The sequence below is a fragment of the Euphorbia lathyris genome, chromosome 9 (genome assembly GCF_963576675.1).
Source record: "Euphorbia lathyris chromosome 9, ddEupLath1.1, whole genome shotgun sequence".
NCBI classification, from domain to species: Eukaryota; Viridiplantae; Streptophyta; class Magnoliopsida; order Malpighiales; family Euphorbiaceae; genus Euphorbia; species Euphorbia lathyris.
In genome coordinates this window covers 3,936,605-3,964,005 of record NC_088918.1, presented here as the reverse complement: position 1 = coordinate 3,964,005, position 27,401 = coordinate 3,936,605, and the positions used below count along the sequence as shown (strand labels likewise).

Here is a 27,401-nt window from a genome sequence, read left to right as displayed (position 1 = left end):
CTAGCTTCTTCATCGGGCTGATTCCCCATTTTCACTAATTGTTTAGCGTAAGGTGGGACTCTACACTTTTGAACCAGCCTCTTTGCTACGGATGTTAATGAGCTATAGCAGTTCGCAAACTATTCGAGCTCAGCTCGTTCAAAACTCCACTCAATGAGGCTCGACTTAAGTTCGGGATCAGCTCCAACACTAACGAACCTGAACCTAAGATTTCTTATGTTCGATACAAAAAAATCGCGAATAGACTCGATTATTTTATAATTACTGTATATATTTTATTATTTTTTATATATATATTTAATATGTATTTTCATTATTTAAAGTTTTTCTTTTATTAATTATTTTTAGTTTTTCATTATAATTCACAACTCATGCAAAATTTAACCCATTAGAAAATGTCACTAAAAAAACTTTAGGCTTTGAGCCTTTAGTTAGAAAATTAAGTTTTGATATAAAAAAATACAGTTATCGTAGATACACAACTACTACTAACAAAGTTATCACATTTTGTAAGTTTGTATTCTCCACCGATAAGTAGCATCTACTATTCTTAAATCTCAATATGACATGTGATTATTATTTTTTTCTTTTAAAAATATATATTTTGAACTCATGTGTAGTATGTTATAAGACTTTTGTTTTTCCTATACTACTTATTCTATGCATGCATAATGAATCCGGTTAAAACTCGTTAAAAGCTCAACTTTATCAAAACTCAGTCAAATTCAATCAAGCTCAGCTCGAGAGAGCTCGACTCAATATATTAACGAGCCAATATCCAAATTCGGGGTCTGCTCGGCTCGTTAATAGCCATACTCTTTGTTAGCATATCCCCTTTTTACTGAGATGGATTAACAATCGTCGTTGGCGCTCGGATTACCATGATCAAATCACCTTAAGTATTAAAAAAACTAATTTTCTTTGTTTTTGGAGGAATCTAATCCCAAATTAAACTACATCTGCTCAACGGAGAAAAAACAGAAGAAAACCATTGAGAATGATGCTAAATTTTTTGCTGATTGCAGATTTGCAATCTAACTTAAGCAAAAGACACTGTCCTGTGACTATCAAAAGTCATCCGTTTAAACGGATTTCAACAATCTCGGGCAGAAAAGCTCCGGCACTTGAACTCCAATATTTTCTGAAACTAACAGCAGCAAATTGGAAGAAATTTCAACCTAACATAAATGAAAGACCCCGTCCTGTGACTATCAAAAGTAACAGATTTCAACAATGTCGGGCAGAAAAGCTCCGAGACTTGGAACTCTACCAATATTTTCTGAAACTAACAGCAGCAAATTGGGAGAAATTTCCACCTAACGTAAATGAAAGACCCCGTCCTGTGACTATCAAAAGGCATCCGTTTAAACAATCTCGGGCAGAAAAGTTCCGAGACTTCAACTCTACCAATATTTTCTGAAACTAACAGCAACAAACTGGAAGAAATTTGATACCTTCATATATAAATGTGACAGAAACACCAAGTTTTTCGTTTTGTTTTACCGAATCAACATATTTCCCCTTTTCTGGAATGCAATTTCATGATCCAAAACAAGGTGAAGACCTGCTCAATCCGTGAATTGAAACAAATCATTTTCGCATCTTCTCAATCAATTTGGCATTTTTGTATCGACTCGACTTTTACAGTTCAGAAGCATTTGAACATTTTTGAACAAGCTATAAAACTCAGCAAATGAGCTTAAAGCCTTTGACTTACAACACTAGGCTTCCTGCCATTAGTAAATTTTCGCTTCACATTCCGCATTTACCAGGAATCTGTAAACAGCCTGCAGGAAATACAAGAAAAAAGAAAACATCAACAAAAAAGTCTCATACAAAGAGGCATCGGTGCCGTGTTATGTTGCACGGAAACTTTGATTTTAGTGTTTGACATTTCCGAAACTTGTATGAAATTCGGGTAACATTTCCGTAATTAGTAAAAATTTGAAACCTGTGTCTTAAAATTTGGAATCTAGTTTCCTAGGATGTAATGTGTTTTAAGAAGTGCAACAGTTAATCCCAGATATTTTCTAGATCATGTTCTACAAGTTTCCAAAATGAAAAAAATCTTTTTTTCCCCTCTATTTTATGACTTGTATGTAATTTTTTTTAATGTATATAAAAAGACATTGAGTATACATTCTTATCGTTTTAACTATTTATAGATATATATATGGGATAAGGGTCAAATTTGACCTATCGTTTTCGGTGAAGTGCAAATTTGGCCCTAAAGTATGAAATGGTCCGAATTTAATTCTAACATTTCCAAGCAAGATCAAATTTAGCCCTGCCTTACCGAAAATTTGAAAATGCTGGTTTGACTATTATTTAACTGTCATATAGGACCTTCCAAATATCAATTACGTCTAAGACATTTGATTATCAATGACACACTTACAAAAAAAAACTGTTAAAATGCTAAGTTAGCCACATACAAGTTAATCACAATTTTTTTTTTTTGTTCAATGTGTCTAAAATGTACTATGTTATTAATATAGTTACATATAACCAACCAAAAATGTACAAAATTGATCGTCAAACTTGTTTGGAAGGTCTGATATGATAATTAAATTACAGTCAAACCAGCTTTTCAAAATTTGGGTAATGTAGAGCTAAAATTAATCTTACTTGGAAATGTTAAAACTTAAATTTGCACCATTTCATATGATAGGCTAAATCTGCACTTCTTAAAAAACTTTAAGGTCAAATTTGAGCATTATCTCTAGATATATCCATATATTTTTATTAGTTACCAATTTCGGTTTCTTGTATTTTTTACAAATAAAGTTTCCCGTTTTCCGTTTCAATTTCTATATCTGCTTTCATGTAACATAGACATAAAGAAACACTACACCCTGCTATTCCCAACACTAATGTAACACACGAGAACTAGAGAGATTCACGATTATCTTACCAGGTTAGGCAATCACTTTGCGTAAAGAATATCGTAGTGGCCCGGACGATAAAGCAAGGTAATGAAGGGACTATTTGTTACAGAACCATCACTATTAGGATGATCATCGCCGGTAGGAACAAAATCATGATGATTTACGCTAACCCCAGCCGCATCGCAAGAACTCCGGTCAAGGTATGCAACACGAATCGGCACACCCAATGCATCTGATAAGGCAGTAATATGCACATGATCGCTCTCTTCGCCCATAGGTTCCACCGATGACTTGCAAAACTAAAAGCCAGAGCAGAGAAGAACGTTAGAGATATAGAGCTGATATGGCAAATTTAAACTTACATAGTCATCGATAGAGGTGTTAATGAGTCTTGGTAGTTCGCAAAATCGATTCGAGTCCGGTATCGGCTCAAGCACTAACGAGCCTGAACTTTCTTAGGTTCGGCTCAAAAACTCTCGAACAAGCTCGATTATTTTTTAATTACTATATATATTTCATTAAATTTTTTATTTTATATATAATATTTCAGTAAATTTTTCTTTCACAACACAAATTTTAACTCATCAAAAGTAGCTAGAAAATTAGATTTTGATAAAGAACAAAATATATTACAAACTTTAATATATATTTCATTGTGTAAATTTTTCTGGAGTTTATGTTCTTCGACCATGAGTAGCATTTACTATTCTTGAATCTCGACCATAACATGTGATTGTTTTTTTTTTAATATTATGTTATAATGCTTTTTTTTTTGTCTCCTATACTACTTATTCTATCATGCATGATGAATTTGGTTAAAGCTACTTCAAAGTTTGATAAAAGCTCGACTCGGTCAAAACTCAGTCAAAGCTCGGATCGAAAGGGTTCGGCTCGAGATATTATGAGCCAATACCGAACCTATTTAGGTTCAAGCTCGCTCATTTACAAACCCTAGATAGAGTATACTTTCAACCACTCTAAGAGGGCGTTTGGTTCGGGGTCTTTAGGAATGGGAATGAGAGGGTTTCATTCCCTTTGTTCTTGTTTGTTTAAAAAAAAAAAACTCATTCCTTTTACCCATTTTAGATTATGGGTTTATCCCACTTCAGGTTAAGCCCATTACCCCAAGCCATGTAGGGAATTGGATTCCCTTTACCCCATTCCCTTTCCTAAACATATCCAAACACATAGGGGAATTAATGCTTATTCCTTTCCTTTCCTTTAGTTTCCCTTTCTTGATTCCTTTTCCCTTACCCATTGTGAACCAAACGCCCCCTAATTTTCTGCCGAATAATAGAGTCCATATTGAAACTAACACTGAAAGGAAATCTCATTAATACAACTGAAGAATAGTAGCATTGAACAAACCTGTTCTACTGTTGTATTCGCTAAGCCCATTATAAATGGTTCAAAGAACTCTGAGCGTTTTCGTATTTCACCGGAAGTAACAAATCTGAAAAACATGACAACTAACCAACAAATCGAGTTAGGAAATATATTTCAACTAGGATGAAAGTTTATCAATTAATATCATCTAGTCTTTGGAATTACTCACCATAGTCTGATACAGACTGATCTCGGCTCCTATTTATGAGTTCATTGTGACTGTATAGAAAATAAAAGTAAGACTCTATTGTCCAAAAATAAGAAGTCATTTAATTAGAACAAATGGAGCAATGGTCATTATTATAGATAGGGCTTTAATCGAGCCGAGCCGAGCCGAGCCGAGCTTTGGTCTGCTCATGCTCGACTGGACAGAAATTTGACAAGCTCGAGCTCAATCGTGAGCTGCTCGCAAGCTTGTTCACGAGCAGCTCGTTAATCTGTTCATGAACTTCGCTCCTAAACAAATGTTCATTTGAAATTTCTTTAACACAAAACTGCAGAGCTTTGAAACCTGGGTAAATGCATCATTATTGGACACTGAATTTTCATGCTCGTCTCAAAATGGTCCCTCAATTTCAATTTGTCTCAATAAAAATCATTCCATTTTGATTTTTGTCACAATAAAATCAGTCCGACGACTTCAAGAGCGAAAAGAGACTGGAAAAGTGATGTGGTTGCCACATCAGCAATAGTCAACTTTCATTGATGACCGAAACGACATTTGGACCTTATTGAGATAAATTGAAGTTGAGTGACCATTTTGAAATAACCATGAAATTTCAATGGTGCATTTAACCCTTTGAAACCTACAAAACTAAAGTTTACACTAAAAGTACGTTATTTTACATTTCCCCCTTTATAATACTATTATTAAAAACCGAATCAAGCCAAGCTTACTCACGAATGTGAGCATGAACATTATAATCGAGCTTGTTCATGAACCTATAACCGAGCATGCTCGCAAGCTTTCAAACCGAGTTTTGTGCTCAAGCTCAACTCATTTATAAATGACTTAAAACATAATGAGCTCCCTGAACTAGTCCAAAAAAGTAGACTGCCCCTTGAACTTACTTGTCTCGTTTGCTCCTTGAACTTGCTTAAAGTGACATGATTAACCCTCTAAATAAATAGAAAGTTAATTTGTTTTGTGGATTTAGAATCATGAACTAGACCTTTATTTAAAAAAAAAAATTGAATTTTTTTACATATTTTTCAAATTAAAATTTATGTCACTTTAAACAAGTTCAGAGGGCTAATAGAACACTCTAAGCAAGTTCAAGGGGTTAATAATAGGTCACTTTAAACAAATCCCGCTGGTCAATAGGTTACTTTAAGCAAGTTCAGGATCCAATCTGCTTTTTTTGACAAGTTAAAGGATACGCTGATGTATTAAGCCTTTATAAATCAAGCTGAACATGGTCGAACTTTTATCGAGCCGAACACCGAGCCGCTCGGCTCATTTACAGCCAAAATGAAACACAAGGAATGGCACATAAGATGACCAAGTAAATGCACTAATTGGAAATGTTAATGTACATACCTTATTGATGTTTCATTTCCTTGAAGAACGGAATCCAACTGCTCCAAGAATAACTGCATTTTTCCCATAGAATCAGTGTTATTTGTAAATAGTGAAAATAACAAAAGAGTTGTTACAAGTAGTAGGACTTGGCGTGAATCGTAAAGATACTATATTAGATTGAATATCTGATGAAAATAATCCAAAATCGGACCAAATTGTTGCCCTTTTTTTTTTACCGAACTGTCGAATTTGTTAAAAAATAGTCAAAATTTCATTCCAATTCTGAATCTTTTTCATCAGATATTCCGTCCAATCTATTATAGGATCCGTGTCCAGCCCTAATAAGTAGTACAAATATAATTTTCATAACCATAATGCATTAAACACTTAAATGTTTGCCACAACAGTAACTTTACTAATTCAATCATCCCAACATGAGATGGAAGACTACATTTAATTAACTATGTTTCAAATGTGCCCCAAATTGGAAAAGAATATCTTCAAAATTCCTTCCATGCTCTCCGGTGCTTAACAGAAAATATTACCATTTCGAATCCAAGTAAACATTGAGTTCAAGCAAAATTCACAGATCCACCTTTCCTTGGATTACCACACTAAAAGGGTGAGTAACTACTAACTAATCTCCTAGGCTTCGTTTGTGCAGGAAAATATTGTGTTTTGGAAAATTTTGTGGAGAAGAATAAAATATTTTCCACTGGAAAATACTTTTCGGTGTTTGGCTACATCGGAAAATATTTTCTGGTCACTAACTTAAGGTGTATAATATTATATTTATTCATACTTTTTTATTTTCAACTATATATATTATAATGAAAAATGGAAAAACATGATGCCGACTTCCGTGACCCACCACGAAAAGTTCAAAAATTGTTGATTAATGATGTTGAAGATATGCTAAATTTATATGAGGCATCTTTTCTGAGCATAAGAGGAGAAGATATATTGGACGAAGTCATAGCTTTCGGGACAACAAATCCTAAATTCCAATTAATATATATAATCCATCAACCCAAATAATAATACATTAAACTCATACTAGAAATAGGAATTAACAAGAATAAAATAGATCGGAATAAGCGAATAAAAGTGGTTTGCTGTCTTAACAAGGGGAGGAAGCAATCAAAATTAAAATAGATCAGAGCAGAGAAATCAAAAATAAAACAGACCGGAACATAGAAATTAGGCCTAATACATCACCAGCTCCCTGAACTTGTCCATAATAGTAGATTGACTCTCTAAACTTTACAAGTGTCTCACCAGCTCCTTGAACTTGATTATTTCGTATCACCAACTCCCTGAATTTGTCCATAAAAGTAGATTAGCTCCTTGAACTTTATGGTAATACGGAATAATTAAGTTCAAGGAGCTGGTGAGACACTTGTAAAGTTTAGAGAACCAATCTACTATTATGGACAAGTTCAGGGAGCTGGTGATGTATTAGGCCTAGAAATTATATATATAAATATGGCTGGTGACAATGATATCTAAAGAAATGAAACAAGTATCAAAGAAGAGGGAATAACCTTTGGTTGCTATTAGAAAGAAGAAGTATGAGAGTTTCAACTTTTGGAAAAATTCCTTCACATATTTTCCGGTTGACTTCTAAATATTTTCCGTTGACTTATTTTCTAAAGCAAATAAACACCGGAAAATCAGGAAAATATTTTCCAGCACGATATTTTCCGGCAAACAAATGGAAATGCAAACTTAACATAGTTGCATACACTAATCTTGATTTGTTTCTCTAATCATATTGGTTAAACACAACATTAACAGGCCTACTTAGAAATACCAGCGTAAAAGGAGCAAATAAGCTAGCAAAAAATAAAACAGAAAGAGATAGTTCTGCATAGTAGTAATTGATTTACCGAAAAAAAATCCTCAAATGTGAACTCAGCATAACCCAATGCCTGAAGCGTTTTCCTACATTTTTCCACATTTGTTTTGATACGATCAACTTCTGCACGGTCTTGTGTTTCCAAAATATGCTCCTATTTTGTGCAAATAAAAAACGTAATCTATTAGAAAATCAACTTCCTTTGAACAAGAAATTGTGAAATCAAATATAAGAGAATAAGGAGATTTGGATTTAAGCATATGAAACAGTAATGCATACAAGATAAGCAAACATGAAACTTCTGAAGAAGCAGTTTCCATCTCCACGGGTTCGCCTCATGGCAACATACTGCTCTGCAAGCACCTACAGAAAAAAGCCATAACAGAACAGACATTGAGGAATAGCCATAGATGTTAAGGCGCTAAGGGGTCCTGGAGCCTAGGCTCAAGGCGCGCGACTGAGGAACACGAAGTGCAGAAAAAAAAAATATACTCTTTTTACTAATTAAAGCATAAACCAAAAAAAACAAACTTATGACCACACAAACAAAACAAAACCACATAAAAACACAATACTAAATCATAAATGTCAAAAACACCAAGTTAAGTTCATACTTCATAGAGACATTAACATATACTTAACAGTCTTAACGTAAGTACCTAACCAATGCTACTAAGCTAATAACCATTCATGTCACTTGATATTCTTCTTTACGTGACTTCTCTTAATCCCTTTAGTCTTTCTATATTTAGTTATGCCTTGATATTCTTATTTAGATCAAGGGTTAAGATTAATCTTATTTAAATTAGATTAGTGGTTAAAATTAGTCAAACATTTGTTTTACACAAAACGAGGTGCACAAGCCTCGAGTGAGGCGCGCCTTTAACATGGGAATAGGCATAGTGAGATCAAACAAGGGATAATGATCAAATTTAACCCTAAAGTTTTAAAAGAAGTGCAGATTTAGCCCTAACGTAACAAATGGTGCAAATTTAACACTGGCGTTTCCAAGCAAAATCAATTTTAAGTTATTTTAACCGTCACTTCAGACCTTCCAAATATCAATTATGTTTATGATATTTAGTGTAAAAGCATTTCCAGGAGACTTCTTTGTTGGACTCTTAAGTTAAATTTTGAAGAGTTTGGATTAAAAATCAACTCCAAGAGACTCTTAATCACTCCTCAAATCACTAGGAGCGTCTCTTCCCTCTCTATTATTGAGGAGCATCTCTCCGACATGTATTTTGATACTCTTAAAAAGCTAATGGTCAATTGTTTATATTATAGTCGGAGAATGAACTAAGAGTCTCTGTTATTCTTTCATTTATATCATTTTCGAATTTAGCAAGTGCGGAAACGGTTTATTTTGTATGTGGATCAATATATCTACGTGGTTGCATCAAAAGAAAGGACTCAGATCCGAATGATCGGAATGACCTAAATGCTGAAGATTGGATTGTAAGAATTGATTTCTTATTGTACTTGTTGTGTTTTAATCTAATGAAGTTATAAGCATTTTCATCAATATATATATATATATATATACAAAACTGTTTCCGTCCATAAACAAAATATTGTACGAAACTATTTCAATTTATCGACAAACTTGATGTTTGGAAGGTACATGTGACACTTAAATAATTGTCAAATCAATCTTTTCAAATTTTTGGTAACATAGGTCTAAATTTGCAATTCTATTGAAACACAAAGTAAAGCACCTTTATCTTCTCGAGCAAAATAGGGCTTCCTGATTGATATTCAACAGCTAATGAAGAAAGAGGCTCCTGTAATTAAATCAATGCTTTCATCACCAAATAAACATTCAATTGAAAGCAAAACTAAAATCAATCATAAGGAATTACGCAATCAACATGTTGAAGTAATTTCAAAAACTAATGCGTAGCAGGAAGTAAACCTTGTCGCCGAGGAAAGGAATTTTATCGGCTTCGGCGGAGCGAATAGCAGAGTGTTGTTGCATGATATCATCGTCCCCAAATTTAGCCCATTCTTCGAATTCTGAAGCCTTAACCTCCACTTTCACTTCACTATCCGCTAACTGCACCTCCTCTTCAGTCTGCATCTCTATTTTTCTCTCTAAAAATCGAAAGAGATCACAAAATCAGAAGAAGAATGGAAGAAGCTCAAGGATTGGAATTTGAGGAGTAGGAGGAATACTGGTTACCTGAAAATCAAAAACTGATGAGAAGCGTTGAATCGTGAACTGGCTGATCTGCAAGCTTAGAGCTCCGTTTGGTTTGATTTGATTTGATTTGATTTGGGACAATACACAGGATTCGATTACGAAAAATAGATGTTTCTTTTCTTTATGCCTTTTATTTTCTTTTAAAGGAACAAAAATAAATTAAAATTCGAATTTTCATATTTTTTTGAAAAAAATTTAATTTAATAAGTCTAATTTATTACTCATTGTACATATTTTTATGGATTTTGAATGGTGTATCTCTCTCAAATTTGGGTAAATTGCACTCATGATCACTGAACTTTAATCATTTTAACGTTGTGACCACTGAACTTCAATTCTTAGCGGTATAGTCACTGAATTTTACACTTTTTAATACTGATAACCACTCAATGCCTCAAAACGACCGTTGAACGTCTTAAAATAAAAAATTCGAAGAGTTAATGATATTCTAAGGAACTTTAATTCTGGAACATTTTCGTTTTGATGTCATATAGGTGTTGTTTGGTTAGGATATAGTGTGTGAATTTTTAAAGAGAGAAAGCTAAAAAAAATATAATTTTGAAAAATAAAAAAATGTGGTTTCATGGTAAATGTTGTTTTGAACAACTTTAATTCTTGAATATTTTCATTTTGAGGTCGTTAACGATCATTTTAAAGAGTTAGTTAAAGTTGAGTAGTCATCGGTGTTAAAATGGGTATGTTCAATGGCCATGAGTGTAATTTACCCAAACAAAATAAATTAAATTTGAATTAATAAAATTATTAATATTAAATTTCATATTTTTTTGAAAAAATTAAATTTCATACTTTTTTTTTTTACTGAATTAAATTTCATACTTAATAAGTCTAATTTATTACTCATTAAAAAATTGTACATATTTTTTAGTGGGCGACTATATACCGCTCCTAAATTCCGGTTCATCGCACCCTATTGACCATTTTGCCCTTCTCATTATTTCAAACAAGAATTTTGAAAATTCCAAATCCTCTCTACTTCTTTTCCGTTTTCAAAAAACCGACCTAAAACGAGATGGCACGAAAAGTAGGCATCGGCAAAGGATACATGGGTATTACGGTAAGTTTTTCCGTTCAAACATTTAACGAATTAGTGATTTTAAGGGCTGAAAATCGGGATTAAAATCCCAGATTTTCAACCAGGCGGGTGCGACGCACATGTTCCACCTACGGTGGAACGCATGAACTATGCGTTCCACCGTAGATGGAACATGTGCGCGACGAGCGATCCACCGTATGGTGGATCGCACGGTGCACGCGCTCCACCGTAAGGTGGATCGCTCGTCGTACGCGTTCCACCTAAGGTGGAACGCGTACAAGACGTGCGCTCCACCTTGTGATGGAGCGCACGTCGCGCCCGTTTGGCCTACGGGCCAAACGTTTGCGGCGCACTAGTCGGCCCTAAGGCCGACTGGTGCGCCGCACCCGTTTGGGCCTTAGGGCAGGTGGTGTAAGCCACCCGCCCAGGCCAAAAAGGGCCAAATTTTGATTTTTTTTTTAAATTTGTATGGACCGGGCGTAGGCAGACCCGAACATATATAAAAAAATTATGGTAAATTGAATATAATAAATAAATAATATTACAGGATCAGGAGGGATCTGACCCCAGACACACGTCTTCACGTCCTGTTACTGCATCTGCTCGGCGGGAGCGGGCGGAGCAGCAGCGGTTCATGGCGGACGCCCGGAGGGCACATGCAGCACAGGCGGAGCGTGCTGAGGGACAGGATGAGGCGGCTGATATAGACATGGACGGGGATGCCTCTATGCATCGTCCTAGTTCTGATACTATCCCCATACATCGTGGCATCGTGACGAGAGGTTGAGACGGACGATTTTCTTCTACCGCAGCATCTTCTTCTGGTAAGAGAAATTTAAAAATGTGTTTATTTGTATTTGTTTTAATCGTGATTATTGAAAAATATACCAAAAATTTAATGTAAACCGTTTGCTGTAATTTCAGGTAGCAGCAAGCGATCGAGGAGTGTAGAGGATGACTCGGTTGTGAAGGACCCCGTACCCGGGGGTCCATTTGATGGTGCTGTGATCCCGAGCTTTCTGGGACATATTGCATGTGCTATCTGGGCCGGTCAGGATAGGGGCGTCCTTAGGTGTCATACCAGATCAGGGTATTGCTCGAAGCTGAGATCATGGTACAATGGTTCTTCCAGGACGATTCAGTCGCGTATCGAGTCATCTGGCATGTTCCATTTACCTGGTATTATGCATAGTCACATAGATGTTGCTCTGATCACGGCATTTGTAGAGCGGTGGCAGCCAGACACGTCATCATTTCACATGCCATTTGGCGAGATGACCATTTTGATGCATGATGTGTGGGAGATATTGCGCATCCCCCTAGATGGTGCCATGGTGACTGCTGATGCGACTATTGATGAGCTTAAGGAGTGTGTGATGGATTTGTTTGGGATGACTCGGGTTCAGTTAGATGCCCGTCATTATTCTTCTGGTGGTATACGAGCCGCTTCCGTCATGGAGCACTGTGGAGGTGATCGGATTCCTGAGACCCAGGCTATAGCTTGGACGTGGCTGATGCTCGGTTCCACCTTGTTCGTAGATAAGAGTGGTGACTGTTGGTCCCTTATTTAGTTGCAAGTATAGTTCTAAGGGGGGGTTAGGAACTATTCTAAACTTTTCCGCAATTTAGGCAGACTTCTTTTACTAAAGAAAAGGTTTGAACAGCGGCGCTGAGTAAACAGCAAGATACTGGCTTAGTCAACAGGTGACTAGGACAGTTTCTTAGCTTGAGTCAGGAGATAGCACTTAGATTCTATTCCTGAGCTCTTACGTTTTAATGCGCACAACTCAACTTGACCTCTTGACTTGGTCAGTTTTGATTGTTTAAGCAAGCAATATAAATAAGGAGTCAAAGGTTTAGAAATACTTCACTCAGCAGATTTATCCAGGTTCGGCTTCTTCTAAGCCTACGTCCTGTCCCCGGAACACGTCCGAGATTTCGAATCCTCTACTGAGCTCTTTAAAGGTAGAGCATCAAACCTTTTACAATATCAGCAATTGAGTATGACAAGAGTACATTCCTCTATACTTCTACTCAATCCTAATCTCTCCGCTGAGTACTTAAAACCGAGTACTCGGCCTCTCCTTTCTATCTCTAGAAATGATAAGTGTTTTTGTCCTAATACAAAGATGTGCTAAGACACTTTAGACGATTTACAATCACTCTAGACTTTTACACAGATATGAAAATGTAGTGTAAGAATTTTGCTTTGCTTCTTGCTTGCAGAACTTGTAGAGATTTGGTCAGCGTAATGGCTTGATAAAGTTCTCACTTTTGTGAAGCTTGTGATGGCACTATTTATAGAGACGTCTGGTCATTCGGTCATTTCGAATTTCGAAATAACCATTGGAGGGAAACGGCTATGTGTCGTTGTCATCCTGACTTGCATAGAGCTCTCGGCCAATCACAATCGTGTATCTTCTGTCCTCGGTCAGCACAGCAGATGGTCTCTCCTTTTATGGTAAAGTCAACTGGACAGCATACTGTGTCGTCTGAACTTTGCCAAAAGAGGAAACACTTTGTCTGGAAGTTTTCCTTTGCCAGCTGCTGTCTTGTACGCTTTGTCGAGACTACTCAGCAGCTTCATCTTGAAGTTGTTCCCGAAGGTCTTCTAGATCCTTCCGATTGCTGAGTTGCGTTTTGAACAAAAACGGCAACGTCTTGACATACGCGGGCCGAGTGTACTGAGTTGTTTGACTTGGGCCTTGGCTTCCGCAATGGGCTTGGGCCCTTCGATTCTTATGTCTTATAATATGTTAACTCAACATTGAACAAACACATTAGTAGAATTAAATCAAAGCATTTAAACTTTAGTGTGTTTAGAATATGTATATATATTATACTTAAACAATTTTGTCAAATCAAAATTATATGGAAAGGTGTTTCAACAAACTCCCCCATTTTGATGTTGGCAAAACTATTCAGCAAGGAACTCAGTATGAGCTCCCCCATGACAGTTGACCTAATATACTTTAGCAAACTCCCCCGTAAGGGTTGAGCTACTGACTTAGTTTTACTTAAAAAAAATTTAAGGATTTAAATAAGTAAGTCTAAGGTCAGTTTTTAGGTATAGGTCAGCTATATCACATATTCTATTTACTCAGTAGTAAGCGGAAGGTTTAAACATATAGAGCGCGTGCTGAGTAATTTGTTCAATGAGTTTTTATCAGAATATTTCATAAGTATATGGGTTCATGTCAAACATGTTATCAGCATATAATTTAGTTAATATTACAAGTTTTAAACATAGCTGATTTAATTGAAGATACATAAGGACTCAGTACATAAAAGCATATATCATAACTCAAGATTTGAATAAGAGAAGTAAGTATGATATATTGATAGAAGTCAGCAGTTACACAGCAAAAGAAATAAACATAGCACATATTACAAAAGTTAAGACCTAGCCTATCTATTTCTTTTTCTTGCCTTGTGACTGACTTTTCTCGTACTGACGTTGCTCATGCTGAGCTCTAGCAGCTTGCGCTTTCTCCCCCGTTTTGTCAACTTCAGGGAGCTTAAACGCATCGGTTAAGACAGCTCGAGTCAGTTCTTGTGAAAGCTCTTTTAGTTTGTCAGCACTTTCATTGACCCCATCAAAAATGGCAACTCCATCAGCTGATACTTCGACTGGTATATGAAGATCAGTAGCACTGAGCATATTTACACTGAAAGCTTGTGCTTTGGCTTGCCAAATGAGAGCTTCAGTGAGGCCAGCAAAGACTTGGTGGAAGGTTTTCAAGAGTGCTGAGTCATAATGATGACGCTGGATATTGTTATGACGGATGTGATTGAAGGATTGCTGTGCAAGAGATAGCAACTCATTTTGCTTCATCGCGTCAGTATCCATCTCTTGCTTGTTGAGGTTAAGTAGCCGTATGGCCTCACCAATTTGCTCGACTGAGCACTGACTATAGGATACCATTTGCTCATTTGTCTTAAGTTGCTCGGTATGAAGCTGAGCAAAGAGCATCTTGAGTTCTGAGGAAGTAGCGTAGTCAGTGTTCACAGCAGACAACTTCTGAACTTGCTGATGGAGTGAGTTCAGATGTTGAATTGTTGACAGCTGTATCTCTGCCAACTTGGCAATTGAATCCTACTTAGCTTGCTGTGCTTGTAATGACAGAACGACATTCAGCAGATCCTTGAGTCCCTTGACTTCATTGAGAAGTAGAGTGACTTGGGAGAGCTGAGTTGCGTCAGGAATTGAAGATCCAGCAGCAGGCGAAGCGGAATGTTGAAGATCGTGGATGAGTGCTTGCACTGAGTCAATGAGCTTTTTGCCGGACTCAGTGGCATCCCGATGTACATCAGTATGACCAGAAGAAAGTGGAGTGAAAGGAGTACCCTGGTCAGTGACTGGATGACTTGGCTCAATCTGCACTTGAGTTGGAGGTAAGGTTGATTGATCAGCAGAGAGGTTGGTGATGGAAGTCATAACCCGAACACTGTTTGTGCTGACGGCAGAAGGATGAGGAGTCAGCACCATGCTTGAGGAAACAGCATGGACAGTGCTTGGTTCAACCTGACTTGTTGAAGTGGTGGAAGTGGTATGCTCGGCATGTTCATGTTGAGAAGAAACAGAGGCTTGTTTTTCCAACGGCGTTGTAGTAGAGGAAGTTCAGGGCCGTTTGAAAAATTTTAATTTGACGGTAGAAGGATCCTTTGTTGTCTTGGAGAGGACAAGTTCAGGAATAGTCAGTGATTGCTCATGAAGTTCACTGACTGGCACCTCACTGGCCTTAACCAGCTTCCTCCTTCTACATGGTGGAGTGGAAGTAGGAGCAGCTTCTTCTGAGTGAGTGGAAGTAGTTTCCTTTTCCTCAGTATTGGTCTGGTCAGCTTGATCAACTTGCTCAACTTGCTCAACTCCAGCAGCTAACTCGGTGTCAGTTTGCACAGCTCCACACTCTAACCCAGTGTTAGCATTTTCAACCTCGATTTCGCTGTCATACTCTTCAGACTCCTCAGCGTCATCCTGACCGCTGGCTTCAGCTTCTTCTTCAGCAGTGCTGTCTCCATCAAGTTCTTCCTCAACTTGGGAGATGAAGTGGTCATCTAACTGGACCTCAGTTTCCTCAGCATCAGTACCCTGGCATTGAGTGAAATGAGAATCACTCGGTACAATAAAGTCGGTTGGTATAACGTCCAGAGGTGCCAGTGTTGAAGTCTTTTGCTTCTTCTGAGGTAGCTCAGCAGCTTTCTCAGTTACAGGCTCATCTTGCCTGTGTCTCTTTTCAGCTGACTTTCCAGCTAACTTCTGCTTCTTTGCAGGAGACTCAACATTCGATGAAGGAGTCTCAGCAGACTTTCTCTTGCGAGAAGCTGGGGCCTTAGTTCTTCGTCCTTTCTTAGGCTCAGCAACAGTTTCCTCGGTTTGGCCAGTTTGGCCAGCAGCAGCAGCAGCTTTTCCTTTCTTCAAGGGCTGCCCATATTTCAGTGCCCTCAGCGAGGCAGCTGTGATTTCGGTTCCTCTGAAAGATTCCTCACCTTCGAGGTCAATCTTGTGGTCGATGAGGATCCTGGTGATGATTGATCCCAACCTCAGTGTACCCGTGCTGCGTAGGAACCCAGCAACTAGGAAGACCGGCATGTTGATGGCGGTGTACGTCAGCATGTGCCATATGAAGCACTATTCAAAGTTGGTTGCTGATGTAGTGCAGTTGATCTTTAGGTAAATGAAATAGCTCAGCAGGTAGTGAGCCATCTTCTGGTGCTGTCCCATTAAAGATGATGAGATCTCGCCTGAGTGACCCTCAGGTTTGCAGAAGGTATGGACGTAGTTGGTTTTGTCCTGGTCTCCTGACTTCCTCAGCCTTACTCCCTCAGTTTTGAGCTGGAGGAGATTTCCTATGTACAGAGGGTTGATGAAGATGGTTTTCCCTTTTACTTCAGTGCTTAGGTAGTCGGTGGAGTCACTGGCAACCTTGAGGTTGTGGTAAAATTCTCTTACTAGGTCAGGATAGGTCTCATCCCTGACCGAGAACAGCCCAGTCCATTCGTTCTTTGCTATCCATTCGGCAAATGGCTGTTCGTTCTGTACAAAGTGCTCCGAAACCCATCTGGAGGGTTCTACCTTCCATTCAGATATATTGTCGAAGACCTTGGAGTAGGTCCTGATCTTAACAGCTTTCTCTTTGCCAGAAGTTTGGCCAATTTTACCCTTGCTCGGTGTGGAAGGGTTTTGTGAAGGTTCATCGGAGCTGGACTTTTGGTGGCCGGCACTGGAGACTTTGAAAGATAACTTAGTCATTCTTCGAAGATGGAGGAATTAGAGGAATTTGAGAGAAAAGAAGTTCTAAGTGATTTCATTGCCTTAAGAATTGATTAAGCGTAAAGAGTAAAAGATGGGGAAATACCCATAATTTATAGACGAATTGAACGGTGTGGATCTTAATCGAATCCATGTGTCAGTTTTGCCTTGGGATCATGTACCGACAACGATCCTGGCATTTATGACACATTACGGCGAATACGTCATCCTAGGCTATACGCGTGCTTTGCATTTATGCTAACGGATTAATCACTCAGTATTTAGAATGTCAAGCGTTTGATATTCTGAGTGGTCAGTGCAGTATTTAAGGATGATTTTAAGTTCAAGTTCTAAACTAATTTGCTCAGTATGCAAGTTTTACTCAGTTATTGTATATTCAGACAGTTCCGATGAGTAACTCAGCAAACAATAAATCATTCAGTATGTAATTCACTCAGCATTCATATTCATTTAGCACAGGAATTCACTGAAGAGGATTAAACATACCAATTGCTTCTCTTAGTATGCTGAACTGCTCACGAGCCAGTGGCTTCGTGAAGATATCCGCAAGCTGTTCGTCCGTTGGGACAAAGGTCAGCTTGATCTCACCCTTGAGTACATGGTCTCTAATGAAGTGATGTCTGATGCTGACATGCTTCATTCTACTGTGTTGAATTGGGTTCTTGGACAGATCAATTGCACTTTTGTTGTCACATTTGACCTCAATTGTCTTCGTTTGAACACCATAATCTTCAAGTTGTTGCTTGATCCATAGGACTTGAGCAACACAATGACCAGCAGCAATGTACTCAGCTTCAGTGGTGGACAAGGCTACTGACGCCTGCTTTTTGCTGAACCAGGATACAAGACAGCTTCCTTAGAAGTGGCATCCTCCAGAGGTGCTTTTACATTCCAGCTTATCTCGTCCATAGTCAGCGTCAGTGTATCCGATAAGTGTAAAATCATGAGTATTTGGATACCACAAACCTGCGTTCACTGAGCTTTGCAAATATCTAAGGATTCTTTTTACAGCAATGTAATGAGATTCCTTAGGGTTAGATTGATATCTAGCACAGTAGCATACTGAAAACTGAATGTCCGGTCTACTGGCTGTTAAGTAAAGTAGAGAGCCTATCATACCTCGATATAACTTGCTGTCTACTGACTTACCATTCTCATCAGCGCAGAGGACAGTGTCAGTGCCCATAGGAGTGGATATTGGCTTGCAATTTTCCAAGTCATATTTCTTTAAGATCTCCTTGGCATATTTGGCTTGACTGATGAAGATGCCATTCTTTCCTTGTTTAACTTGAAGACCGAGGAAGAAGTTGAGTTCTCCCATCATAGACATTTCAAACTCAGTCTGCATTTGTTTGCTAAACTCCTTGCACATTGATTCGTTAGTTGCACCAAATATTATATCATCAACATAAATTTGGGCCAGCAGGGTATCTTTACCCTTTTTCTTAATGAATAAGGTTGTATCAGCTTTGCCCCTGACGTAATTTCTAGTCAGCAGGAAACTGGTCAGCCTCTCGTACCAAGCACGTGGTGCTTGCTTGAGGCCGTACAGAGCCTTTTTGAGTTTGTAAACATGGTTTGGGAACTTAGGGTCCTCAAAACCTGGAGGTTGATTTACATAAACCTCCTCGTTTATAACTCCATTAAGAAATGCACTTTTGACATCCATTTGGAATAATTTAAAATTCATGTAAGATGCATATGCACATAATATTCTAATTGCCTCTAGCCTTGCCACTGGGGCAAAGGTCTCACCGTAGTCTATACCTTCTTCCTGACTGTAGCCCTGAGCTACAAGCCTTGCTTTGTTCCTGACTACGTTTCCTTGTTCGTCCATCTTGTTCCTGAAGACCCATCTTGTTCCGATGGTCTTTTGACTCTTTGGATGAGGCACTAACTCTCATACATCATTTCTTCGAAATTGATCGAGCTCCTCTTGCATTGCGTTCATCCAGAATTCATCGTACTCAGCTTCAGCGAAATTCTTCGGTTCTTGTACTGAGATGAAAGCAACATTGCTGAGGTACTTCCTGAGTTGATTCCTCGTCATCAGGGTATTCCCAGCAGAATCAAGGATTGCACTTTCGGAGTGCCCTCTTGGAATCTTTATTTCTTTGGGTAGATTCATGTCTTGTGCTGTTCCTGTTTCAACAATCTCTACAGAAGTAGATGGGTCAGTAAAAGTAATCTTAGGTTCACTCTTACTCTTGGTCAGCCTTTTCGTGAATGACTCAGTAGCTGGTTCTGAGTCAGCGATGGTTACTGAGTTTGGATCATCTTCGGTCAGCGGCTGGTATCTACCTGCAGGGTCAGTTTCATCGAACTCTACATGTATTGACTCTTCTAAAACTTGAGTTCGCTTATTAAAAACTATGTATGCTTTGCTGTTTGTTGAGTAGCCCAGAAAGATAGCTTCATCAGCTTTTGAATCAAACTTTGCTAAGCTATCTTTGGTATTTAAAATAAAACATCTACAGCCAAAGGCACGAAAGTATCCAATATTGGGCTTTCGTCCTTTCCAAAGTTCATAGGGGGTTTTCTTGAGTATAAGTCTAACTAGAGCCCTATTAAGAATGTAGCATGCTGTGTTAACAGCCTCTCCCCAAAAATACTTTGGAAGCCTATGCTCATCCAGCATCGTCCTGGATATTTCAACCAGAGTTCTGTTCTTCCTTTCTACAATCCCATTTTGCTGAGGTGTTCTAGGAGCAGAAAAATTGTGGTCAATGCCGCTGGCTTCACAGAATTCAACAAACTTTTGGTTTTTGAATTCTCCACCGTTATCACTACGGATATGAGCTAATTTTAGGTCTTTTTCATTTTCAACTTTTCTAACCAAATTTGAAAATGTCTCAAAGGTCTCATCCTTGCTGGTCAGCAAGATAACCCACGTATACCGAGATAAATCATCTACAATGACCAAGGAAAATCTTCTTTCACTCAGACTCAGCGGCTGGACTGGACCAAAGAGATCCAAGTGTAGTAATTCTAACGGACGTTTAGTTGAGACAATGTTTTTACTGTGAAAAGATTGTTTGGTTTGTTTTCCAGCTTGGCAAGCGTGGCATAATTGATCTTTTTGAAATTTAAGTTCAGGCAGTCCCTCAACCAATTGCTTTCTTGCTAGTTTGGCCAGGAGGTCCATGCTTACATGACCAAGTCTCCTGTGCCATAGCCAGAAATTTTCTTCCTTTGTTACTAAGCACACAGTTTTTGAAAACTTTTTCTCTAAGTCTAGCATAAAGACATTATCTATCCGAGGGGCAGTTAAAATTAACTCATTAGTTTTACCCTCGTATATTTTACATCCAGTAGCATCAAATATAACTTTTCTCCCATTGTCACATAGCTGAGCTACGCTGAGTAAGTTATATTTGAGTCCGCTGACTAGGGAGACAGATTCAATAGTAGGATTACCTCCGAAGGTTCCTGAGCCTACTATCTTACCCTTCTTGTTGTCTCCAAAACTTACACTCCCTCCTCGTTTACGTTCAAACGTGATGAACTGAGTTTCATCACCCGTCATATGCCTTGAGCATGCGCTGTCAATATACCACATCTTTGACTTCTCGGCACATCTCAGGCTTACCTGCATTGTAACTAGTTACTTTTAGGTACCCAATTCTTTTTGGGTCCTGACTTGTTAGGTGCAACAGGTATAGCATCATATTTTATTTTATGGCGACATACATGGACAGTATGGCCATTCTTTCCACAGAAGTCACAACTGACCTTCTGTTTAGGATTTTTTACTGACTTGTCAGCACCCCAGTGCGGAGCGTGCCAGCACACTTTAGTAGTGTGTCCTAACTTCCCACAAAAGTCACACTGGACTTTTCGCTGGGGATTCCATCTCTGCTGAGTACATTGGTACTGAGTTCTCAGAGGAATGTTATTTTTCTTAGGAACCTTTAGTTGGTTCTGGATGGTTGTGACGTCCTTCCTCAGTTTCTTTGAAACTGACTGGACTTCAGACACATACTCATGCATGATCTTCATATTATCATGCAGGGTCGAATTGTCCTGAAGAAGGTATCTGAGGTCACTCAGTTTGACCTCTTCCACTTCGTCACAACGCCTGCTGAGTGCTCTAACCTTTTTATTAAACTTCTTAACAAGTGTATAGAGATCACTCAGGGCATTAACCATATTGTTTCTGAGCTGGGGAAGAGAAATTACCTCATTTGATTGCTCTTCATCATCTGATGCGATGGATGGGTCGGCATGCTCAGAGACGCATGGCTCAACAAGTTCGTCAGCCATAAAGCATATCTTCGCTGACTCGGTGGCCTCAGTTTCTGTTGATGAAGATTCATCACTGTCACTCCAAGTAGCCACCATTGCCTTCTTCCCACTCTTCTTGTCTTTCCTCAGCGTGGGGCAGTTTGACTTAATATGGCCAGCTTGATGGCACTCAAAGCATGTAATGGGCTTTGAGCTGTCCTTTCTGTATTTGCTGTCGCTTGAGTCAGCCTTATACTTATCAAACTTTTTGTAAGGCTTTTTAGAATATTTGTCGTTCTTCCTGAACAGCCTCTTCATCTTTCTTGTGAACATGGCCATCTCCTCATCATCAGTTGAACTCCCGTCAGTGGAGTCAGCCTTCATGACAAGTGACTTCTGCTTCTTGTCATCAGATTTTTCCTTCACCTCAAAGTTTTTCATGGATATCTCATGGGTCAGCAATGAACCGATGAGTTCGTCATATTTGTAGGTGGTTAAATCCTGAGCTTCCTCAACTGCTGTCTTCTTTGCTTGCCAGTCTTTTGGAAGACTTCTGAGTATCTTTTTGACTTGTTCTTCCTCAGTGAAGATTTTCCCAAGTCTCTTGAGCTCATTAATGATGTTGGTGAACCTTGCGTTCATGTCTGAAATGCCCTCATCATTGTTCATCTCGAACAGCTCGTACAGTCTCATTTGCTGATTCACCTTGGATTCTTTTACTTTGTTTGTTCCCTCGTAGGTGACTTCCAGCTTCTTCCAGATCTCTTGTGCCGACTCACAACCTGAGATTTTGTTATATTCTGCAGCATCGAGCGCACAGTGAAGCATATTGATAGCCGAAGCATGGTTTTAAAGCTTCTTAAGATCATCCTCTGTCCATTTGGCCTCAGCTTTTATAACTGTTTGGCCAGCCACAACCTCAACAGGTACAAACGGCCCTTGGACTATAGATAGCCAGGCACTCATGTTTGTAGCCTGAATGAAGTTTTTCATCCTATTCTTCCAGAAGGTATAGTTTGACCCGAAGAATAGGGGAGGCCTAGTAATGGACAGCCCCTCAGGCAGTATTTGAGTTGTTTGGTTTCCAGGGAGAAACCGAGTGCTGTTTTCGCCCATGGTAGGGATCAGCTCAAGGTTGTTAGACATTTTACAGTGAGCTTTTAAGCTCTGATACCACTTGTTGGTCCCTTATTTAGTTGCAAGTATAGTTCCAAGGGGGGGTTAGGAACTATTCTAAACTTTTTCGCAATTTAGGCAGAATTCTTTTACTAAAGAAAAGGTTTGAACAGCGGCGCTGAGTAAACAGCAAGATACTGGCTTAGTCAACAGGTGACTAGGTCAGTTTCTTAGCTTAAGTCAGGAGATAGCACTTAGAGTCTATTCCTGAGCTCTTACGTTTTAATGCGCACAACTCAACTTGACCTCTTGACTTGGTCAGTTTTGATTGTTTAAGCAAGCAATATAAATAAGGAGTCAAAGGTTTAGAAATACTTCACTCAGCAGATTTATCCAGGTTCGGCTTCTTCTAAGCCTACGTCCTGTCCCCGGAACACGTCCGAGATTTCGAATCCTCTACTGAGCTCTTTAAAGGTAGAGCCTCAAACCTTTTACAATATCAGCAATTGAGTATGACAAGAGTACCTTCCTCTATACTTCTACTCAATCCTAATCTCTCCGCTGAGTACTTAAAACCGAGTACTCAACCTCTCCTTTCTATCTCTAGAAATGATAAGTGTTTTTGTCCTAATACAAAGATGTGCTAAGACACTTTAGACGATTTACAATCACTCTAGACTTTTACACAGATATGAAAATGTAGTGTAAGAATTTTGCTTTGCTTCTTGCTTGCAGAACTTGTAGAGATTTGGTCAGCGTAATGGCTTGATAAAGTTCTCACTTTTGTGAAGCTTGTGATGGCACTATTTATAGAGACGTCTGGTCATTCGGTCATTTCGAATTTCGAAATAACCATTGGAGGGAAACGGCTATGTGTCGTTGTCATCCTGACTTGCATAGAGCTCTCGGCCAATCACAATCGTGTATCTTCTGTCCTCGGTCAGCACAGCAGATGGTCTCTCCTTTTATGGTAAAGTCAACTGGACAGCATACTGTGTCGTCTGAACTTTGCCAAAAGAGGAAACACTTTGTCTGGAAGTTTTCCTTTGCCAGCTGCTGTCTTGTACGCTTTGTCGAGACTACTCAGCAGCTTCATCTTGAAGTTGTTCCCGAAGGTCTTCTAGATCCTTCCGATTGCTGAGTTGCGTTTTGAACAAAAACGGCAACGTCTTGACATACGCGGGCCGAGTGTACTGAGTTGTTTGACTTGGGCCTTGGCTTCCGCAATGGGCTTGGGCCCTTCGATTCTTATGTCTTATAATATGTTAACTCAACATTGAACAAACACATTAGTAGAATTAAATCAAAGCATTTAAACTTTAGTGTGTTTAGAATATGTATATATATTATACTTAAACAATTTTGTCAAATCAAAATTATGTGGAAAGGTGTTTCAACAATGACCGCATCCGACCTTCTTGTCTGTTAGAGGTGCAGGACTCGGCGGCTGGAGCCGTTGGACTTTCTTGGGGATCAGCTGCACTAGCATATCTATACCGTCATCTTGGTATTGCTACCAGAGGAGATTGCGGGCAGATGACGGGTTGTATGACATTGCTCCAGTCCTAGATTTACGAGTATTTTCCTTGCTTCAGGCCACATCGAGAGGCAGTTACAGTTGACCCGGATCTTCCTAGGGCTTCGTTGTGGCCATCTATATCGATGGAGAAGAGCGATGAGCGGCTGAGAGCATTTCGTGCCCGGCTTGATGTGTTGACAGCAGATGAGGTATACTTGCTATATAATTATAAATACTGTTCAATTAAAACAAATTTGTATTACTGGTATATGTTAATGTAATTTTATACATCTGTAGGTCATGTGGATGCCGTATGGCCCTGATGCCATTACGGAGACCCCGAGGACTCTATATGCTGGATGGATATGGTATCGGGATGTGATCGAGCCGTACATGCCGGGGCCATGCCTTCGACAGCTTGGACATGTGCAGACCATTCCTAGACCGATATTGCAGCCTTCTAAGGCTGTTCGCCTGTGGACCAGTTTGAAGTATCGTGTAGAGGTGCCAGCTGTGATGGTGCAGGGTATTTGGGACTCTTTTCCCTAGTCGTCCGTCCTTATATTGTCTATATTCACTCCAGCATATACTCCATCAGATTGTGAGGATCAGTACATGCATTGGTACACCCGTCACTCACACCCTCGTCTACTTCCGGAGATTGTTGCACCCGGACCGACTGTTTATACTCGCTCGAACAGTGAGATTGTAAGTTATTTTTGGTTTTTCTTTACTAGTCTACTAATGTGAAATGATATTTACTGAAATGTGAAGTGATATTAACTTTGTTTTTTGTTCCTTACTTTTTACAGTGGGTTAGTCGATTAGCTGGCTGGGGTGAAACTGTGTTGGATCACATGAGTCATCTGGACGAGGATGCTGCGATTGTATATAGGCAGTCGTTAGAGCAGATTATGGGTGCTTGGCATTTGGCCAAGTGAGTTATGACTGTATTTCGAAGTATTTTAGTACTATTATGACTGAATTTGGTATTTTGATATTATCATTTTTTTTGTGGTACGTTTTGTTATTATTGCAAATTTAAGAATACATTAGAACGACATAAACAACATAAACTGGAAAAATACATTACAACAACATAAACTGAAAAAATACATTACAACGACATAAACGGAAAAAAAAAATACATTAGTCACTATCTTCTTCGTACTCGTCAATGTTTGGTGAAGATGTCGCTGGTACACCTGACTGTATTGCAAGGTATATCTCTTTCTCCTCTGCAATATTCGTCTCATATTCCACAGGAAAAATGTTCCATGGAGCATTTCCTCTATTTCTTGGCCAAGCTCGTCCTGGAAGGTAATCGTTCTTTGAAGCGCTGATACTCTGTAGTACTCGAACCTCTAATTTATAGCGATCCCAATTTTTCACGATTGAGTAAGGATAAGTTCGATGAAACTCATGAGAAATTTCAGACTCTGTCCATCTTAAAAAGATGATGGAGTTGAAATTTTTTTTAGGGATAATTTCCCTCTGATTACCATGCAGTAGTCTGGCGAACATAGCTTTCCAGTCATCAATAGGCATAAACCACTTCAGAAATGTTTGAATATGACTAGGAATATTTCCTTCATTCAAAGTGTTCAACCATTCCTCTAGAGCAAATTCAAAAGGCATGTAATACATATAACATAAGAACCATAGCATGTGTTGTGAGTATATTGGAAACTCACCAGCAGACGGAAGCTTGAAGCAAAACATAAATGGAGTTTCAGGATGGAACATTGCTGGACTCACAAATGTCTCTCCATATACACGGATTGCGTAGTATTGGTAATCAAGCATCTTCGTCGTGCAATCAGACTTATTCAAAGTTGACACTATGCTTTTCTCGGGAGGAAAATTAGGGAACTCATTGGTAAAATCAGATGAAGCCATTTATGTTTGAGAGTTTTCGTTGAAATGAATTTAAAGAGTAAATGTGGATAACTGAAGTAGAAAAATTGTTTAATTTTATAGATGGAGAATATAGCCATTGGAATATATCCGTTTGAATATAGCCGTTGGAATATAGCCGTTGGAATATAGCCGTTGGAATACTATGCTGTTCGAATATATTAATCAGAATTAACCTGTAACATTACAGAACAACACAGAATTAATCAGAATTCACCTGTAACATTACAGAACCACACAGAATTAATCAGAATTAACCTGTAACATTACAGAACCACACGGAATTAATCAGAATTAACCTGTAACATTACAGAACCACACAGAATTAATCAGAATTCAACCTGTAACATTACAAAACCACACAGAATTAATCAAAATTCACCTGTAACATTACAGAACCACACAGAATTAATCAGAATTCAACCTGTAACATTACAGAACCACACAGAATTAATCAGAATTCAACCTGTAACATTACAGAACCACACAGAATTAATCAGAATTCACCTGTAACATTACAGAACCACACAATATCAAATACTAATATCCCCTAAGTTTGGCCAATCTGGTCCACTGTGTCACCCTATCCTGATAGAAGCGCTCCCATCCTACAACGCTTTGGCCTCGGTGCACAAACCACCAGTGTACTATAGGGGGCACCGGAAAGTTAGGCGATAAATTTAAACGTATGTAGTGCTGGCAGTGATTCCCTAAATGAGCTATACAAATCTCACGTGATGGTCTTGTAGCAGTGGATGCGGCATACAATGGTAAGATAGTACCACACAACGCTAATGTGTCCCCACCTGAGAAACCAAATAACATGATAGCAGAATTGTACATTGTAGCAACCGGCCACAAGTCATCCCAAACGATCATCCAATAATCCGGCGTACAACCTGCACCGTCCCAACTTACTCTACGAAGAGCTGCATCAACAGTATCGACAAACACTCTTTGATACAGACAACGGTTATCAATTACTTCATTTCGAATGTGATGCCTAACTGTCTGCCACGCTTCTTCGTCACCAAAAATGTAAGTTGCTACCGTACGGAAACCATAATTTCCATCACCTACAACGTCGTAGTATGATTCAACGTATGGTTTAATTATGCCAACTATTTTATCGGAATGTACGAAGTTAGAACCATAATACGTTTTTCCATCTGCATTCATGTATATTAGTGTAAAACAACTCTATATTGCAAAATAGTTATAAAAAAAGTTAGGTTTATCAGATAAACATTACCTGATGAGGCAGCATTATGTACCGAGGATGATGAGCTGATTCTGCCACTTCTACCACGACTCCTAGATGAACTAGTAGAACGAGCCCGTCCACGACGAGTTTCATTGTATTCCCAAGAACTCGGCATACGTTTTGTGGATTTGCTCACCTTAGGTCGCCCTCGCACATTAATTTTGACATCGGGTTCG

The 27,401-nt window shown here is 38.8% G+C and overlaps 1 protein-coding gene across 2 annotated transcripts; it reads right to left on the bottom strand.

Annotated features, from left to right (window-relative positions):
* Positions 1-1,437: 1,437 nt before the first annotated feature.
* On the bottom strand, positions 1,438-9,991 carry LOC136207122 (OVARIAN TUMOR DOMAIN-containing deubiquitinating enzyme 1). 2 transcript variants are annotated; one of them, XM_065998401.1, is made up of 10 exons: positions 9,837-9,991; positions 9,570-9,748; positions 9,373-9,438; positions 7,934-8,017; positions 7,686-7,808; positions 5,815-5,867; positions 4,444-4,493; positions 4,257-4,357; positions 2,915-3,187; positions 1,438-1,787 (listed from the first exon to the last, which is right to left on the bottom strand). In XM_065998401.1, the coding sequence occupies exons 2-9, from the start codon at positions 9,732-9,734 to the stop codon at positions 2,927-2,929; spliced, it is 903 nt and encodes a 300-aa protein (XP_065854473.1). In that variant the 5' UTR covers positions 9,735-9,748; positions 9,837-9,991; the 3' UTR covers positions 1,438-1,787; positions 2,915-2,926. The 2 variants fall into 2 exon arrangements, with proteins under 2 accessions (XP_065854473.1, XP_065854474.1); XM_065998402.1 differs by lacking the exon at positions 9,373-9,438.
* Positions 9,992-27,401: the final 17,410 nt, after the last annotated feature.